This window comes from Dromiciops gliroides, chromosome 2 (genome assembly GCF_019393635.1).
Source record: "Dromiciops gliroides isolate mDroGli1 chromosome 2, mDroGli1.pri, whole genome shotgun sequence".
Taxonomy (NCBI): Eukaryota; Metazoa; Chordata; class Mammalia; order Microbiotheria; family Microbiotheriidae; genus Dromiciops; species Dromiciops gliroides.
The window spans coordinates 191,232,813-191,252,543 of record NC_057862.1 but is presented as its reverse complement, the minus strand read 5'-3'; the positions used below and the strand labels follow the sequence as shown (position 1 = coordinate 191,252,543).

The 19,731-nt window shown below is 40.7% G+C and overlaps 1 protein-coding gene across 1 annotated transcript; it reads left to right on the top strand.

The window, feature by feature from the left end:
- The first annotated feature begins 5,807 nt into the window (after positions 1-5,807).
- Positions 5,808-18,842, top strand: CCDC32 (coiled-coil domain containing 32). Its single transcript, XM_043989186.1, has 4 exons — positions 5,808-5,905; positions 11,266-11,521; positions 14,929-15,085; positions 18,100-18,842. The coding sequence occupies exons 2-4, from the start codon at positions 11,278-11,280 to the stop codon at positions 18,230-18,232; spliced, it is 534 nt and encodes a 177-aa protein (XP_043845121.1). The 5' UTR covers positions 5,808-5,905; positions 11,266-11,277; the 3' UTR covers positions 18,233-18,842.
- Positions 18,843-19,731: the final 889 nt, after the last annotated feature.

Below are 19,731 nucleotides of genomic sequence, written 5' to 3'. Positions count from 1 at the left end.
TTGCCCCGGGAAAAAAAAAGTTAATTAATGGAGGGGATGTGAAAATATAGGTACACTAATGTGCCATTAGTGGAACTGTGAACTGGTCCAAACATTCTGGAGAACAATTTGGAACTATGCTCAAAGGGCTATCAAAAGGCATACCCTCTAACCTAGCAATTCCACCACTAGTTGTGTACCCTAAAGAGAGCAAAGAAAACGGGAAAAGGATTTATATATACAAAAATATAGCAGCTCTTTTTGTTCTGGCAAAGAACTGGGAATTGAGGGGGTACCTAGCAATTGGGGGAATGGCTGAATAAGTTGTGGTATATGAGTGTAATGGAATACTATTGTGCTATAAGAAATGATGATGGGGATGGTTTCAGAAAAACCTGTGAAGATTGATGGAAAGTGCAGTGAACAGAACCAGGAGAACAATGTACAGAGTAACAACAACATTGTAACCATGATCAACAGTGAAAGACTTAGCTACTCTGATGAATACAACGATACAAGACAATTTCAAAAGACTTCAGAGAGAGAATTGATGAATTGAGTGCAGATTGAAGCATACTTTTTCACTTTCTTTTTCTTTTTTTCCATTTTCTTTAGAATTCTATTTTTCCCCAAAATACATGTGTTCCAAATGTTCTTCCTCCCTCCCTCTCCCCTCATTAAGAACTTAAACAATTCAATATAAGTTATACATGTGTAGTCATGCAAAACATTTCCAAATTAGTCAGGTTTTCACTTTATTTTTCTTGCTTTTTTGCAACATTGCTAATATGGAAATGTTTCGTATGATTTCACTTTTGGATGATAATGGGTATCAAATTGGGCACCATATTTACATTATGACTGTCATTGTTTGTCTTCTCAATGGGTGGAAGATGGGCTGAAGAGAGAGAATTTTGAACTCAAAATGAATGTTAAAAATAAATAAATGATTTATTTTTTATTTTTTAGGGCAATGAGGGTTAAGTGACTTGCCCAGGGTCACACAGCTAGTAAGCGTCTAGTGTCTGAGGTCAGATTTGAACTTAGGTCCTCCTGATTCCAGGGCCAGTGCTTTATCCACTTCGCCACCTAGCTGCCCCATAAATGATTTTTTTTTTAAGAAAAAAGTCAGTTAACATTTCTGTGCCTCAGTTTTCTTATTTATCAGATGCATATAAAAGTAGGGGAACTTTATGATTCATAGGGCTGTTGTGAAGATTAGGTGAGATACAGATGTAGGCATGCTTGAAAAAAGAAAAACACTATACAAATTATTATAGTCTAATATGATAATATGCCAAATCTATACCAAAATGGACTTGAAGGTTAAATCTTTACAATTTGATTTGACCAAACATTCAGCATCCAATAAACCCTCCCTGTTCCTTCCCAGCATCCCTATTCTCTCCAAGATAAAGTCTCTTGTTTTGCATTTAAAGCTCTTCACAGACTTGATCTCCTCCTCCCTTTCCAATCTTCTTAAACTCTACTGCCCTCTACTCAGTGATCCAGCTTTAGTGGGCTCCTTATTATTCTTCACACATATCACTTAGTCTCTCATCTCTTTGCCTTTGTTACTGGCTATTTCCCATTTCTGCATTGCTATCCCTCCTCACCTCCACCTCTTAGAATTCTTGGTTTCCTTCTCAGTCCACATCTCTAGCACCCTCTTCCCTCAGATGTGAGAGCCCTCCCCTCTAAATTTACCTTCCATCTATTCCATGTGTATCTTGTATGGATTTATTTATATACATGTTGTCTCTTCCATTAGAATGTGATTGGTTTTGCCCTTCTTTGCATCTTTGGCCCTTAAGCACAGTGCTTGCCACATAGCAAAGGATAGGACTTCCGATTTTGTTGGTATACCTCGATCACTTCCATCCCCTACCCCAAAGAAACAAGCCCTACCAATCCAAGTTGGTTCTGTGACATATAGTTTTAGAAGGTTGCCTAGAACACTGAGAGTTAAGTTACTTTCCCAGGGTCACACAGTATTTGTCATAGGCAGGGCTCAAAACCAGTACTGAAGGGCTTGAAGGTCAGGTTCTTTATCCACTGTGTCATGCCTTTCTACAATTAAAAAAACAAAAAACATTTTTCATTTAAAGTGTTGAGTTCCAAATTCTATCCCTCCTTCCCCCCTCCCCTCCCTCAATATAATTTTAATCAATGATAAATAACCATTACTAAGTGCATAATAATTTATTGATCTACATCATTCTTAAGCAATATCCAAAGAGATTTAAAATAAGAGGCACAGCAGATGATTTCCCTCCAGAATTGGATAAAGAAAAGGTATAGCATTCCTGCCCATTATATAGTACTTTAAGAACACAGAGATAGATCACTTCTGTCATGCAGAGGCAGAAAGTCAGAGAGTAACTAGGTTTCAGTTTTACCTTCCCTCTGATTTATCCTGTATGTTCTCTCCAATTTATCCTGTGTATGTCTTGTTTGAAAATTTTCCCCTTCATCATTAGATTGTAAGCTCCTTGAGGGCAGAGATCAGTGTTTGCCTTTCTTTGTATCCCCAGTGCTTTGTGATGACAAGGACTATACAAGATGCTACTAATGACTATATATATGATGTCCTGCTTCAGACATTTAATAGAGTGCCTTACAGATAGTTGGTGCTTCATAAAATAAATGTGTGTTGAGGATGAACCTATTTGAAATGGAGTTAAGGACTGGGTCACTGTGTAGTGGATTTTTTTTTTTAAACAACCAACCAGACTGCTTAATAAAAGCTTGTTGAAATGACTAGTCCCATCAAAAATATGGGTGGGTGTGGTTCAAAGGACCAAGGTGAATCAACAATCTCTTTCACACTGAACATAAGGAAGGTCTGTCATTTGATTAGAATCTGTAATAAATGTTCAAAGAACCTGTTAATTTTCAGCTGCTTCTTAAAATTCTTGAAATTGGCCTGAAGGTCTTGAGATACTTCCTAGGGCTTAACTCCCAGGTTAATGACATTTCACACTTTGAAACGACTGAGTAGCCTGATTAATGCTGTTGTTTGTCCTTCATTCTCAGAAGACACCATGACATTGGTGATGTCATGACTTGCAGTGAATTGGATTTAAGTGAGGGAGGGCTGTGCAAAGTCACCAACCTCACTGTCTCCTCCAGAGCCATCTGGGTCCAGTGGCAAGATGTGTGTGTGTGTGTGTGTGTGTGTGTAGATGGCCTCGGATGTTTTAAGGCAATTGGGGTTGAGTGACTTGCCCAGGGTCACACAGCAAGTAAGTATCAAGTGTCAGAGGCTGGATTTGAACTCAGGTCCTCCTGAATCCAGGGCCAGTGCTCTATCCACTTCACCACCCAACTGCCCCTAGATTGAGGAATCATGTGCTGTAATCAGAATTTTAGAGATGGCAGGAACCTTGGAGACTGGCTAAGAGATCAAGGAAGCATGGACTCATAGAATTTTACAGCTGGAGGGGGCCTTTCATGTAGACATCAAACTCCCTACCCCTTCAAAAATGTATGAAAGAGACTCCAAAGAGATTGCTTCTGTTCCCCCATGATCTTCTAGCAAAAGTGCTGGAGTTAAGTTCTCTTGACAGTTTCTGAGTAGGTTTCATTCGTTCAACAAGTATTTATTGAGCACCTACAGGTAACAGCTTTCACATCTAGAGTAAAATGTCAGACTTTTCCTCTGCCAGCTAACCTGATTTTATGCCCTAGGCATGCTGCTGGTTGGGTGATTATCTCTTTAGAGCAAGATGACAGAAGCAAACAGTTCTTAGGAAGAATCCAGGCTTCTCTGCCTGAAAAGCAGGCTGCAATAGCAGTGATAAGCAGACCTGTAGATAAGTCAGTCAGTATCAGTCTGCAACATTTATTGAACACTCATTTTTTTTCTACTGAGTACCATAATAGATGCTATGGGGAGATATCACATATGTATATATGTATACATATATATATATATACATATACACACAAATAGCTCTTGCCCTTGGGGTTCCTACAATCCAATGTAGTACTCAGAACAAACAGAAAAGGACCCAAAGCTGTATAAATCAGCAAGTATAAATATAGGTGGCAAACGGATGGTTCTTTGATTTGAATTAGTAGGTTGAGTGAAAGGACTACTTCAGAGAAGATGTGTGTTTTGAGTTATTTTGAAAGTAGGTCATAGATTACTGGAAGGAAAGTATTCCAAGCAGGCATCTGTCAAAGGACAGCAAATATGCACAGGCTTGGTTTGTAGAATCCTGAGGTATTCCCTTACCCCTCACTCCCTGCCTCGAGGCCCCCCCCCCCCCCCCCCCCGTTGCTTTCTAGATTTTCCTTTAGCATAATGGAATTAACATATTTGCACTCTGGTCAAAAAACCCTGGTGGTTTTTTTGTTTGCTTGTGGGTCTTTTTTTTGTTGTTTTGGGTTGTTTTTTTTTTTTGGTACCTCTTTCCGTTAGCAAACAACCTCCTTAGCAACAGAGTAGCCTTCCTTTGGTCTACTACTCATTCCAACGGACTCCCCACCTTCAGCCTGGAAGTCCAAGCCACATCTGACACCCAAGAGATGCTCTGACATATTGCTCTGTTCTCTACCTTTCTTGGGAGCTGCAGGGAACACTGTCTACAAACGATCAGGAGACCTAAATCCAGTCTAAGATCAATAACTACCTGACCTCACTTAGTTTTCTTGGCCCCATCCCTGCTTCCCATACATGACCACAACTACAGCTACCAAACAAACCCAGCAAGCATATTTATTACTAGGGAGGAGGTACAAAAACCATGTTTGGGGGCAGCTAGGTGGCGCAGTGGATAGAGCACTGGCCCTGGATTCAGGAGCACCTGAGTTCAAATCCGACCTCAGACACTGGGCAAGTCACTTAACCCCAATTGCCTCACTAAAGGAAAAAAACAAACAAACAAAAAACAGGTTTTTTTGGCCAGGATGTAAACATGCTAATTCCATTTTGCCAAAGAAAAGAAAAGAAAGTCTCTTGTGTGCCAGGTATGCACAAAACAGCTCTGCCTCTTGCAACAAAAATCGAAAAGACTTGGTGGAGACTGGTCAGAGTGACAGTTTGAAGCTGGAAGGAGCCTCAGGGGAACAACCCTAAGGTGTACAGGAATCGCTTCTACAACATCTCCGCCCATACCGCCTCCACTAGGTCCTAGTGACTAGGAGACCTCCAGAGACAGAAAGCTCATTAACCAGGTGCAGGCGCTCTCTGACAGCTTCCATGAATTATTAGGGAGTTATTATTAGTATTTTTGTTGTCATTGCTTTTGTTTTTGTTACAGGACCTACATATGCCTCCCTGAAAACTGCAAGAAGGGTCAGGGTGGGTAAACTGAGGCTCGGGCAGCTCCCTAGGAGGGGAAGAAAGGGCACAACACGCGATTGGTCGGAGATCTTTCCATCAAATCAAACAAACCTTTATTAAGCCCCTACTAAGTTCCGAGAACTGTCCCAGGAGCTGGGGATACAATCAATCAATCAATCAATCAATCCTGATTGAATGGGGATACTGTCAATTTTCGCTTTCACTTCAAGAAGGAGCCGGACTCAGGGTGCTCGGCAGCGAACCCGCGACCGCGACTTCGAGGCGCAGATGCCCAGAAGGGCGCCCCAGTGGGCACAGTGGTAACTCTCACGGACTCCCCCGGCGTCCCTAAACCTCGCGCCCCACTCTTCAGAGGGACCCACCATCTGCCACGTGCTCTCCGTCTCCGGGCAACGGCTGCCCCCGCCCCTCCACCTCGGCCTTGCCTTCGCTCTCAGCACCACTCCCGTTTAGCTTCTCCCTGAAGCCAATCCACAAGCAGGACGTTACCAGCTCTAAAGGCGATTGGAGGAAGCGCGGTGCTCATCACTCGGAGACTCCGCCTGTCGGGTCATTTTGGCTGCGGAGACGAAGGTGGAGACAAGTACTCTGCGGCTACCGGAGCCGGCCGTTGGGGTAGGTGAGGGAGGGACCGGGGAGCCTGGGACCTTGTCTCTGACCACTCTTCTCCTCCGGGGCGCGGCTCCATCCGGGCCTGGGGGCGGAGCCGTGGCTGTCGTAGGGGTCTGGACACTTGACTTCCTTGCCCGGCTGTGTTTCGGCGGCCTTGGAGCCCCAGGCCTAGCCCCGCACGGAGCTCGTCCGAGCAGGTTGTTGGGGCCTGACGGGCTCGGGAGCTGCCACAGCCCCGAAGTTGCTGTGAGGATTCAGTATGTTGAGGGAAGCTGTTGTGCAGCCTAACCATCTAGAAGTCTTCGTCCATCGCTTTCATTTCCGGCCCCTAGAGGCCAGCTAGGCCCTCCCATAGGCTCCTGCGCTTAGAGATCCCCCAAATGCTGGCCGGTCAAGGACTTGCTTGGCCTGTGCTTGAAGATATAGGAGGAAAGAGATAACACAGGGTCAGTCAGTCTAATAAACATTAATTTAAGTGCCCACCATGTACTAGGTACTGTGCTAAGCTGCGAAGATAGGAAAAAAGTCAGCCCCTGCTCTCAAGGGGCTTACAGTCAAACGGGGGAGGAGACATGCAAATAACTGTGTACAATCAAGAAAGAAACAGGATAAATTGGAGATGATCAACAGAGGGAAGGCACTAGCATTAAAAGGGGGATCGGGAACAGCTTCTTGAAGAAGGTGGGATTTGGGCTGAAAAGTGAAGCCTGCAGAAAGTGAGAATACCCAGTCAGGAGATGGAGTGACATATTCATGGAACAGCAAAAAAGCAATGTCACTTGATGGCAGAGTAGGAGGAAGGGGTATAAGGTGTAAGCCAACCGAAAAGGGGTGTGTGTGTGTGTGGGGAGATTATGAAAGGCTTTGAAGATCAAACAGTATTATAGTTGATCTTGTAAGTGTTAAGGACCTACTGGAGTTTATTGAGTGTCGGGGATAATATGGCCTCTCAGCTGCCTATATGGATGTGTGCTTAGGGTCATGGAGGTGAGGTGAAGTGGAAAGCATTTAGTTCATCAGGCACTTATTGCCCGTTGTGTGCCAGGCACGGGGAATACAAGACATAAATATGGCACTTTCTGAGACCCGAGGTGCCTACACACTTCTAGAAAGAGACAGCACATACAGAAAAGTAAACGAAATCTGCAAAGGAATGGTGACTGGGGACAGATGGGAACACTAGAAACTGGAATAATCAGGAAAAGGATTCTTGTCGAAGGTGGCATTTGAGCAGAACCTTTAAAGTTGTTACAGAAGTAAAGAGAGAATTTTCCAGGTTTGGGGGACAACCTGTGCGAAGGCATGGAGGCAAGAAATGGAAACTTGTCTAAGTTCTAAGTGCTTTTCTCTCTTCTTTTTCTTTTTTTCGGGGCAGTGAGGGTTAGGTGACTTGCCCAGGGTCACACAGCCAGTAAGTGTCAAGTGTCTGAGCCCAGATTTGAACTCAGGTCCTCCTGAATCCAGGGCCAGTACTTTATCCCCTGTGCCACCTAGCTGCCCCTCCTTTTTCATTTTCAGTGGGTCCTACTGCCTACAAACATATCCAGATCTCCTCTATCCTTAAAAAACCAAAAACTATGTTGGTGTCTCTTGTTTGTATATTACAAAGTAATCTTTCACTCCCTCATCCAAAGAGCAATCCCTTATAATAAAGAATAAATAGGCAGTCCTGTGAAACTAACCAACTTATCAACCGAGGACAAAAGTATGTTCAGTGTACTTCAGAGTTTCTCACCTCTGGGAGGAGAGAAGTGCATTCTCATAGCTCTTCTTCAGGACCAAACTTGGTCATAATAATTACACAGTTCAATTTTTTTTTGTTCTTTCCATTTATATTATTGTAGTCTTTGTATATACATTGCAGTGCATCTTGTTTCCACAGTCCTTAGCATATGGTAAGCACTTAATAATTATTTTTTCATTCTTATTTCTGCATATTTCATTCTCTATCAGTTCATGTAAGTCTTTTCATGCTTTTCTGTATTCTTCCTAGTAATTTTTCTTACAGTACAGTAATATTCCACTTCATTCATATATTTGTTTAAGCTGTTCCCCAAATTATGGGTATGGTATCTACTTTGTTTTCAGTTTTTTGATACTACAAAAGTTTTGCTATAAACATTTTGGGTTGTGTGAGAGACCTTTCTGTTTTGAGGCATGTGCTTAGTAGGATCTCCTTTATCCTTAAAAAATGTCCACTTTACCTTACTCTTCCCTCAAACTACTTCACTATGTCTTTGTTCTTTTTTATTGGCAAACTTTGCATGCTCTCTCCTGCTTTAGCTCACCCCAAGCATCATTAGGCTACCTGCTATCACCATCATTGCTGCCAATCACATTTCTCTTTATCAATCCCAGGATGCTCAAGGGCCCATCCCAACTTTCCTCCTGTAGCTCCCTTCTCTTTTTCTTGTCTTGGAAAGATGCTGTAGAATCTCTCTACTTATATCCACTCCCTAATGATAGTGAACTCTTCCCTTCCCTTCCTGAGGACCCCTGGGCCTTGCTAGCCAACCAATTAATCAATAAGTAATTACTAAGTGCCTACTATGTGCCAGATACTGTGTTAAATGTGAAGATACAAAAAGAGGCAAGAGATAGTTCCTGCCTTTAAGGAGCTTATAATCTAATGGGGGAGAAAACGTGCAAACAAATGTGTATAAAACAAGCTAAATACAGTATTGGTAGGAAATAACAGAGAGAAGGCCTGGGTTAAGAGGGGTTTTGTTAGGCTTTCTGTAAAAGGTGGGATTTTCATTTGAACTTAAAGGAAGCCAGGGAGGTCAGTAATCAGAGTGGAGAAAGGAAAGTATTCCAGGCATGGGTGACAGCCCCAGAGAATACCTAGTGCTGGTCATGGAACAGCCTAGAGGTCAGTGTCACTACATCAAAGAGCATGTGTAGGGGAGTAAGGTGTAAGAGACCGGAAAGGTAGGAGGGGGCTAGCATGTCAAACTGTTTTGTATTTGCTCCTAGAGAAAAAGGAAGCCACTGGAGTTTATTGAGTCAGGGGTAAGGTGAGGGCTGGAGTATGTGACATGGTCAGACCTTCACTTTAAGAAAATCACTTTAGTGGCAGAACAGAGGATGGATTGGAATAGAGAGAGACTCAAGGCAGGCAGACCCCGCCCCCCCCCCAACAGGCCATGGCAGTAATCTAGGAATGAGGTGCTGAGGGTCTGTACCATAGTGGTGACAGTGTTAGGAGAGAAGGGGGTGTATTCAAGAGATATTGCAAAGGTGAAATAGATAGGCTTTGGCAATAGTGAGTATGAGGGGTGAGAGATAGTGAGGAATCCAAAATAACTCCTAGGTTGTGAGCCTGAGGGACTGGGAGGATGATGTTGCCCGGTAATAGGGAGGGATTGATGGGGAAGGTTTAGAGAGAAAAATAATGAGATCCGTTTTGGATATATTGAGTTTAAAATGTCTACTGGACATCCGGTTCTGGATGTCTGAAAGGCATCTGGAGATTGGCAGAGAGTTTGGGGCAGGATAATTGGTATCCAGTCTCCCAACCCTTGGGACCTCTGATCCTTTCAGTCTGCCCTGCAGCTAAACTCTCTTCTATAGATCTCTTCCAATTAGTGTGTGAGCTTCTTAAGAGTAAGAACTGTTTTCTTTTCCCTTGGCCCCCTCCTTGCCCCCACAATTGCTGTGTTTCACAGGGTTTGGAACATAGTAAGACTTAATAAATTTCGTTTTCATTCATTCATGGTGAGGTCTTCCAGAAGTTCCTGTTTGTGGATGGACATGTTAATTGCATTAATCCTTAGAACATTGAGAGCCTCTTGGAAGAGATCCAAAGGAATTTGGCTTGTCCATTCACACAGGAAAAATCCAAGTGGACGAGGAATATCTACTGCCCGGATTTCAACATGCATTTAGATGGACATTCTATAGAACTTGTCCAAGATTTAGTATATCTGGGCCAGTGAATCGGGCCCACAGTTGAACAGAAGGGCAATAGTGGGCTGAATTGCTTTTGAGAAAGCTAACCCCCAGCTTCCCATAAAAGCAAAGTCACATCTTTTCATTACTTTCAACTGGTGTTGCTATATGTTAGAGAGATATAGGATATAACTGTCTCTGAACTAAAAATGAGTATCACACAGAGAGCAAGGAAGAGGCTTGTGAAGGGTGTGAACAAGCTGCCACATAAAATCAACAATGAACTTCAAAGAACAGGAATAAGAGATGTCATCAAGGAATTGCATATGATAGAAAGAGAAGATGGCTTGGTCTGATGGCAAGAACAAAGGATGATGGGTGAACAGTAGGTAGTATTTCACCCACCCTCTTGCTGTTAAGAGGAACTGAAGTAGGCCTCCACAATGTTGGGTAGACTTCCTGTGGCAAACTTTTGGGAGGACATGGACAAGAGTTCTATAGGGTGGGTAGGTAAGGATGAAATGTGAGCTTTATCATTGGAGGGACTTTCTGAATTGATTAAATCACCTGTCCATTTAAGTACATAAAAAGAAAATGCATATATATATATATATATATATATATATATATATAAACAGGAGCAAATGAGTGAGAGAAACGGGGAGTAAATGATAAAATACATATGGATGATATTTTTAAAATTCTAAGTTTAATTAGTTGTAAATATGTTTTACTTTTGTTTGAGAGCAGTAATTATCTAAATTAATTGTAAAAATAATGAAAAATTTAAAACCTTAAGCCAGAAGAAATAACATTTCATCTTTCAGATTCTAGCAGTGTTACCCATATATAAATCTTTTTTTGGGTAAAAGTAAACATTTTATTGCTATTCTTTTATTTTTTGTGAGGCAATCGGGGTTGAGTGACTTGCCCAGGGTCACACAGCTAGTTGGTGTCAAGTGTCTGAGGCTGGATTTGAACTCAGGTCCTCCTGACTCCAGAGCCAGTACTCTATCCACTGTGCCACCTAGATGCTCCTGCTATTCTTTTTACATATCACTGTCACTTCCCATTGACTCTCCTACCCTTTCACCCTCCAGAATCTTTTCTCCAAACAAAAAAAGTATGGTTAAATAAAACAAATCAGAACATTGACCCCTCCTGAAAACATCTGCTACATTCTGTACATACTGTCCACCATCTCTTCACTGATAGGAGGGAGGCACACTTTTCAGTAGTTCACTGAAGTCACAATTAGTTACTGCTTTGATCAGAGTTCTGATGTCTTCCAGTGTTGTTTTCCTTTACATTATTGCCACATAGAAATTCAATGAAGTTGTTTCTTTGAAAATAGCTTCCTTAAAATCTTCTTACGTATCTTTTTCATTAGACGAATAGAGAGCTGGTTGGAATATATTTTACCTATAGAACCTTAAAGTCAGTTTTTACAAAATAGTATGTATGTTTTTCAGCTAAGATTCCAAATGAAGTCATTTGAGAGCGTTGATTCTGCTGTTCCAAGGTCCAGCCGGGACCTCTGGGCAGAAATTTGTTCCTGTTTTCCAAATCCTGACCAGGGGGATGATGCCAAAGATGCCTTCTCTGATTCCTTCATGGATTTATCTTCTGGGGGCGAAAATGAGAGAGAAGCTGTAGACTTGACTGCTCTGCCAGATCTAAAGCCTTGGGCTCCATTGCAGGATTCAGAAGTGTATTTAGCATCTCTAGGTGAGTACAGAAGAGCTTCTTTTTCAGTAAGGTATGAAGCTTTATCAACTACATCAAACTTGGTTTTCTGTTCAGTTGAATTCTCTCCTTTTTATTTTCTTGCCCTAAGTGGTATTTTGGATTATGTTTGTGTTTTGGTTTTTGAAGGCAATCGGAGTTAAATGACTTGCCCAGGGTCACACAGCTAGTAAGTGTCTGAGGCTGGATTTGAATTCAGGTCCTTTTGACTCCAGAGCCAGTGCTCTATCTGCTATGCCACCTAGCTGCCCCTGGATTATGTTGTTTTGAAGCATCCAACCTTCCCCTGGTCTAACTCACTTACTAACTCTTCCTGCCTTTTACTGCTCATGTTGAATTTTGTTTCAATAGACTGTCCTTCCTTACTGGAAGATTGACTTGTTTTTTGAAGATGCCCCCAATTCACCATGTCTGTACTTAAATTTGTCTGAGAAAGGGGGTAATGGGTCTATAGCCATACATGGGATCCTGTAGTTTGAAAAGTAATCATCCTAGGTTGCTTTCTGATATGGGAAGATATTTAACCAAAATCAGCTTTTGTTGAATATTTTGCTTAAATGACGATAATAATGCTGCATTTCCTACCTTACAAGGTTATTGAAAGGATCAAATGAAATAATAATAATATGTGTAAAACATTTTGCTACCTTTGCTACATAAACGAGTCATTATTCTGTATAAGATAAGATCGTTAGAGAACAGATGATAGCCTTTAAATATTGAAAAGGATCAAACTTGTTTTTCTTGATTCATAATTAAGATCAATGAGTAGAAGTTACTGAAAAGCAAGTTTGGAGCCAATGAAAAGTGCCTAACAATTAGAACTTCTTTGAAGTGGAATGGATTGCTGTGGAGGTAGTGACTTTCCCATTATTGGATAGTTGTAAGTTGAAGGCTAGATGACCACTCTTAAGGGATATTATACAAGATGGGGGTTCCTCCCAATTTGAACTTGGTGACCTCTGAATTGTTTTTCCCAGTTCTGAGACTCTGGGATGATACTACAGTGACAAGACATAGGATATGTCATAAAATAATATATTTAAAGCTGGAAAGGACTTGAAAGGCCATATTTTCCAACACCTTCATTTTAAATATGAGGAAACCAAAGGCCAAAGAGGGTTAAGTTGATTTGTCCAAGGTGACATAGATAGTGAATATCCAGGATGAGGTTTCTGACTTACAAGTCACTCTATCCCTTACACCACAAATTGCTTCATGACCTTTGATATTTAGGAAACACCCTCGTATCTTTAGTAAACTATTTAGAAACTCCCAAGTTGGTTGCTTCTATGTCTGATTAATTTCATACATTTTATTTCTATTTCTATTAGCTTTATAGATGGTGACATTTCTTAACCTTGTCCCTAGATCTTCTGGGTCCAAAGAATTTGGAGTTCATGTCATCTTATTCAGTGACATCCTATTATTCTTTGTTTGATTTTTGTGACATCTGGTCCATTCTGAAGAATTATATGGCACTTGAAAAAACTAAAATGGGTAAAAAATTTTAAGAGAAAAAAAACTTTTAAAAATACTATAATGCTCAGCAAGATAATTATAAGAACCCTGATGATCAGGAAGTAATAATGGTCATTGATTTAGGATAATTTTGAAAGAAGGAAATTTAATGGAAGTACAGATGAAGGAGTGAACATAATTTTTAAGGAATGACATGGAGGCAAAAGGGAAAGTTTTAGGGCAGTGATGGAAAAGAGACTGGTATAGTGGGGAATGATCAGAAAGATAAAAATATCAAATTAATTTGCTGGGATTCTACCAGGACAAAATAAATGAGTCATAAGCTATGGCTGAAGCATTGCAGCATGGTAGTTAAAGGTATCTAGAGCATGTGTCTAATGACTGATAGAAAAGTAAAAGGACAAAGGCCCTTTTGATTCTGTCAGAGCTGTCAGAGCCACAGGCTTAGTGGGCATTCAGTACATATCTAGTAATGATGACTATTTCAGTTGATGGTGGCTGATTCTGAATGCTAGACTCCATTTCTTCTTTTTATGTTATTTAGGTGGGTGACTATAATTACCCCAATTCCTTCTCTGAGAGGTAGAACCATTATGGTAGATTCTGAAAGAGAGGGAGAATTGATTGGAGTCTATAATGATGGCTCCCATACTACACTACCTGGATCTCACTTGATCAGCTTGGAGCAGAGGGCTCTGAAGAAATGAGAGCTTTCCATGCCGAAAACATGACTCTCCCAAGACCAAAACAAGCAGAAATTTCATGGAATAGTTTCATTTTTAAATCTTAATAAATAATTGAAAGAATACTAAAATTTAAAAGAATGACTTTATTACTTGAACTCTTTTCCCACTGTTGAGAAAATGAAATGCTTCAAACATTTACCACTTAAAGTACTTGGTTTTCTTGTTGGTGATTTACAACTTGATAATAATTATTAGTTGTTCTTATCAATGTACACTTTTAGAAGTTAAAACCATTGTGAGTCTTAAAGTTTGTTGGGGGGTTTTTTGGTTGTCATTTGAAATGAGCGGAGCAGTCATTTGACCTAGATTTTTACATATAAGTGTCATGTAATTATATATTTTACATATTAATGTAATGTAATGCTGTAAAGAAAAAATGAAATTGGGAAATTAAGTGAATGGTAATGACATCTCTGCCCACATTCTTTCAAGTAAGAAGATCTGTTTAATAATTACATTTAGAATGCAAACAGAATTAATTAGATTGATCAACACACACAGCATATTGACCACATTCAAAGGGAATGCAAGATACCTTGGTTTATTACATTTGAATGTCTAGGCTGCAACTCGAACAACTTTAAAAGTCTCTTTTTTGGGGGAAACTTTTAATCAAGAATTTAATCATAGGGAGATCTTAAAAGTTTCACGTTATTGAGTTCTCATTAAAAATAAATATGTGTCTAATGAACTATTGGATCTTTCATCATCTTCTCTAAGTTATCCTTTCTAGTTCTTTCTCATGAGGTTTGAAGAAGTGCTTCATGTCACTGTATTAAAAAGAAGTACCATATACATGCCTTGGAGAGACTGTTGTTGAGTTGGAAAATGACAGTATTCACATTGTTAGGAGAAACAAATATTCCTTAGAGAATAACATGCTGGGCTTTTGTGATTACCAAAAAGGTGTACACTTGCTTTGATTATAAGATCCTATAGATTTTACTGTTCTAGGATTTTTTGGTTCAGAATGGGAAAAAAAATTGATTGTGAAGGTAAGAAAAACAATGTTGGTTCCCCCTTATCATAACTGATTCAAATTCAAGCTCATTTTGGAGGAATCTGTCAGTGTTGAAAGAAAGAACTTGAATAATAAACATTGGTTTTTCAGATTTACCTGAAGTATCATTCATCACTAGGTCTCTTTCCTTTTCTCCTTAGAGAAGAAACTAAAAAGAATTAAGGGTTTAAGCCAGGAAGTGACTTCCAAGGACATGCTTCGTACCCTTGCTCAGGCCAAGAAAGAATGCTGGGATCGATTCCTTCAGGAGAAGTTAGAATCTGAGTTCTTTACGGAAGGTCTTGAGTCTGATGAGAGGTAATAAGCCACTAGGCAATAATATTTCTCTACATTCATATACCACAATTTGTTTCAGATTTTCTCATTATAGAAACAGTCTGATTACTGAGGACAGCTTTCTCATTCCCTCTAAATCAAAGGACAGTCCTGTGTCCTGATATCAGTTAATATCAAATCAAATTTGTTCTTTGTTTTTAAACTATAACCTACATTTTTAGATATTAAAAATATTCTTAGAAATTATCCCTTTCTTTGGGGGGGGTGGGGCAATGAGGGTTAAGTGACTTGCCCAGGGTCACACAGCTAGTAAGTGTCAAGTGTCTGAGGCCAGATTTGAACTCAGGTCCTCCTGAATCCAAGGCTGGTGCTTTATTTACTATGCCACCTAGCTGCCCCAGAGATTGTCCTTTTTTTTTTCCCTTGTGAGGCAATTGGGGTTAAGTGACTTGCCTGGGGTCACACAGCGAGTAAGTGTCAAGAGTCTGAGGTCGGATTTGAACTTAGGACCTCCTGACTCCAGGGCTGGTGCTCTATCCACTGCGCCATCTAGCTGCCCCCAAGATTGTCCTTTTAACAGAAAGGTCCTTTACTTATCTTCTGGCATGATAGTGGGTTTTTGGAATGTGTATACTATATTTGCTGGAGTGAATGTTGCAGGCTGCACCTTGGTTGTATAAGGGTGAAGTATGTAGGTATGTGGCAGAGATGAACCAGTCCCCTGTGTATGTATCTTTTAAACTTATTGTTAAAGATATATTTTATTTTTAATCACATTAAATTCTGAATGGATCCCTTCCTTCTATTAAATGAGCCATCTTTTGTACCAAGGACAAAAAAGAGAGAAATAGTGTAGTAAAATCAACTAGCACATAAGTCTGACAACTGAAAACATATGGAATAGTTTATACCCAAAGTTCCCCATCTTTTCCAAGAGGGCTAGAAAAGTACATTTTCTCAACTCTTCTCCATAGATAAGCTTGGCCATTATAATAATTTGTGTGTGTGTGTATATACATATATATATATATGTGTGTGTGTGTATATATGTATATGCCAACGAATGGGAGCAGATAAAAAATCTAAATCGTGGATTTTTCAAATCGAAAGCCATTGTGCCATTCCTCAAAACCAGGAAGCCCAACAAAATTGACATTCTTAAAACTGCAACTGAGTATATTTGCCTTTTCCATGAGACTTTAGAAGACCCCAAAAACTTTGAGGGCCTTCAGGCAGATTGCTAACTGTTGCTATATAGTCTACAGAAATCTCTGTGCTGATTAAACAAGTGATTAAGCTGAAGGAAAGAGACAAGGAAGTGACTTGGTCAAAGCCAGGTGACAAGTCTGGCAGGATGAGATTCGAAGCCTTCTGGCTGCCAAATTTATGCATGTATTTCTCAGGACCCTGTCTGCCTTCTAGTACTAAGAAGTCAGCTGTAATAAAAGTAATAATAATGTCCATTTCTCTGGTGTCTTAAGAGTAGCAAAGCACCTTTCTTTACCTCTCTAACTTTATCTTCAAAGTCCTTTTTGAGCACCTCTATAGCCTGAGACCAATTCATATTTTTCTTGGAAGCTTTAGATATAGGGGCCCTGATGTTGACATCTTCCACTGCGGGTGCCCCTTGGTCTTCCTTGTTATTGAAGAAACTTTCGATGGTCCTCACCTTTCTCTGTCTGCTCATCTTGCCTTTCTGTTACTTGACTTTTAGCTCCTTAAAGTGGGGCACTGTTTCCAGGCTGCAGTATCCCAAGCTTAAGAAGTCCCAGGTGGTATGATTTAATGAGGAGCAGGTTCTTCACTCTCCCAGCCTGTTCCCTGGTCCTTAGGTGACCCCAGACCAACTTGCTAATCAACCAGCTTTGTGTGTTGTGGTTGTTAGCTCCCAGGAGCCTGTGTCCATCCCCACCTGGGCCACTCCTACTGGAGCCTACCTCCTGGTTCTCAGCAGGGGTGAAAAATCCAAGTTCTGCCTCAACACCAGCATAGACAGACCCCTGTAGTCTCCCCTCTTCCCGGGGCTCAGCCTACTCACTAGACTGTGAGTTTAGTTCCAGATGACACTGGTGCTTCAGCTGATTCAGAGGCTCTGGGGGTCTCCTCTGGTCAGGCCTTCCTGGGACTAGATCTGTGTCAGGGTGACTGTGGGGTTGGGCTCGATTCCTGTATTAGCACAGCACCTCCCACCTTCTGACCTTCCAAGCCATTCTTGGTTAGAAGATGATTTCAGCACATTCTTCTGTGAGTTTTGTTGCTCCGGGCATTTTCCTATGGTGTTATTTGGATGTTTTTTGGAGCAATTGTGTCATGAGTTCAGGAGCTTCACTGCTTTTCCTCCACCATCTTGGCTCCACCCTGGAACGCAAAGCACCTTTTTCACAATACTGTGAAGTAGTCTTTTCTTGTACAGTTATCTGCATGTATATATACATATATACATACACACACACACACAATTTTTAAAGTACTTAATTTGGTTGTGTTCTACTTTCTAAAAATTCCCCTTCAATAATTTTACTGAGTACTTACGTTAAATATCATGGTGATATAAAAAATGGAACATGCAATTCTTGTTTTTGAAGCTTTCTACTTAGTAGGAGACTATACAGAAAAGAGAACTCATAATACTAGGCAGAATGTATTAAATGAGTGTTATGAATAATAACTAAAAGAGCAGGAGATCATTGTGGGCAACAGTGGGAAAGGAAGAGACCCTTACCTGACAGCTGTCCATATTTAAAGGGGAGTTTAGCAGTTGGATACTTTTATTTTGGGAACTGCCTATAGTGAGAAACAAGAAGAAAGCCACTCACTTTCATTAGTGTGTGTGTGTCTTGCAGGGGGATGTGCCCTCCAGGGATGAAAAGGTAAACACCACTGCTCAGTTCTGCTGTTGTTCTATTCTAATCAAATGTTCAAAGCAAAATATTGGGAGGTAGGGTTTGGAGGGAGAGTGAATAAGCATCATAATCTGTAAGTGAATTTATCAGTGATGTCTATTCAATTTACCTTCTAGTCTTGTTCTCTTGTAGTACTTTGGAACATTTCAAGAGGTGGCTGCAGCCAGACAAAGTGGCAGTCAGTGCGGAGGAGATACAGTACCTGATTCCGCCAGAGTCGCAGTCTGAGAAGCCCGGGGAGGAGCCAGCAGCCTTGGAACAATAAACCACACACACCATGCAGCTGTCACAGGTCCCCAGGGACCAGTGGAGTTCTCAGCAGCAAGTAATGAAAGGAGAGTTGAAGGTTAAAAAAAAGAGAAGCAGCCCAAATTTCTACTCTGCAAAGCAAACAGCTGCAGGCCCCTGAAGACCTGCTTGGGATCTAGCACATGTGATTGCCTTGGATGAAGTGACTGGGCCAGTGCATGCTGGACCCAAATATTGCTTTTCTCTTTGCTGTTTTGCAGCTTTTCCATGCCCTGAAGCTGCAGGTTAGATCTCTGTTAGTAATCTGATGAAGGACCAAGCATGGAAAATGTTTGGAAAAAATAATGCCCTAGGCTTGAGCGGACAAATTATGTGAGCTTTTTTTCCTTCCTTCATGGGTAAACAAACTCAGAGCTCTCATATTGCTGGTTGTAGCCCTACATATCAAGAGATTTCTGTTTAGTAGAACAAACCTATCTGACTCAGTGTTCCCTGTTCATGTTCCAAATACCTCTGTAAATTTTGTAAGGGCATAGGGGAGGCAAAGCCTACCTCCTCAGATGTCAGCCCCTCTCAAATTCTCCTCAGTATGCTATGCAGTGATATTAAATAATACCACTACCTGACATTTGTATGCTGCTTTACAGTTTTTAAAGTCCACCCACCTAAGTTATCTTACTTGATCCTCACCACAGCTCTGTGAACTGGGCAGGGCACAAGTTGTTATTCCTGTCTTATGATGAGGGGATGTTATTTGCCTAGTATCATGTCTAGTCAGTGTTGAAACTATGACTAGAACCAAGATCTTCTGATCCTAAGCCCAGTCCTTTTTTTTCCTTAAATGCTGAATAGACTAAGTGGCAGAGCCCTGAAGGAAAACAATTGTAGGTTCCCCCCCTCCCATTTGATTTATTTTTGTGATAGGTTTAGAATGGGGAGAATGTGAGTGTGTACATATGGTATAACTATGAGCACCTTTCTGTTTCTTTTTTTTTTCAGCTGTATTCTGAATTTTAAAATTCTAGGTTCTAAACCACTTTAAGATGGTTGTAGTATTTAGTTGGTATTACAACTGAAAAGTTTTGTTTTCATACCTTTTGGCAGTTTTCCTGACTGAGCTATAAGCTTCTCTCTTTGTTTGACTTGTTTTTATTTGGTATGTACTGTCCATAAAAGCTTTTCCCATCTTAATACCTGTTTATATATATCATCATCCTCATGGGTACTTTCAGAGAGAGAGAGAGAGGGAAAAGGAAAATAAATGCACAAAGCAACAGAGCTGGTTTCTGCATTGCCCATGACCTTCTATTTAATGAGTATTCTTCTAGCAAAATGAACTTCAGGTCGCCTCTATGGGCAGTGTTGCTTCTGCTGCCAGGGCTCCACAGTCTAATTCAAGCAGTGAACTGAGGTAATTGGTACCTTGGTAATTGGTACCAAATTCAGATGGAAAGAGTGTTGTAAAAACCATTGATTGTTCCTCAATTGAATGCTTGGGCTGAAAGAAAAGAACCT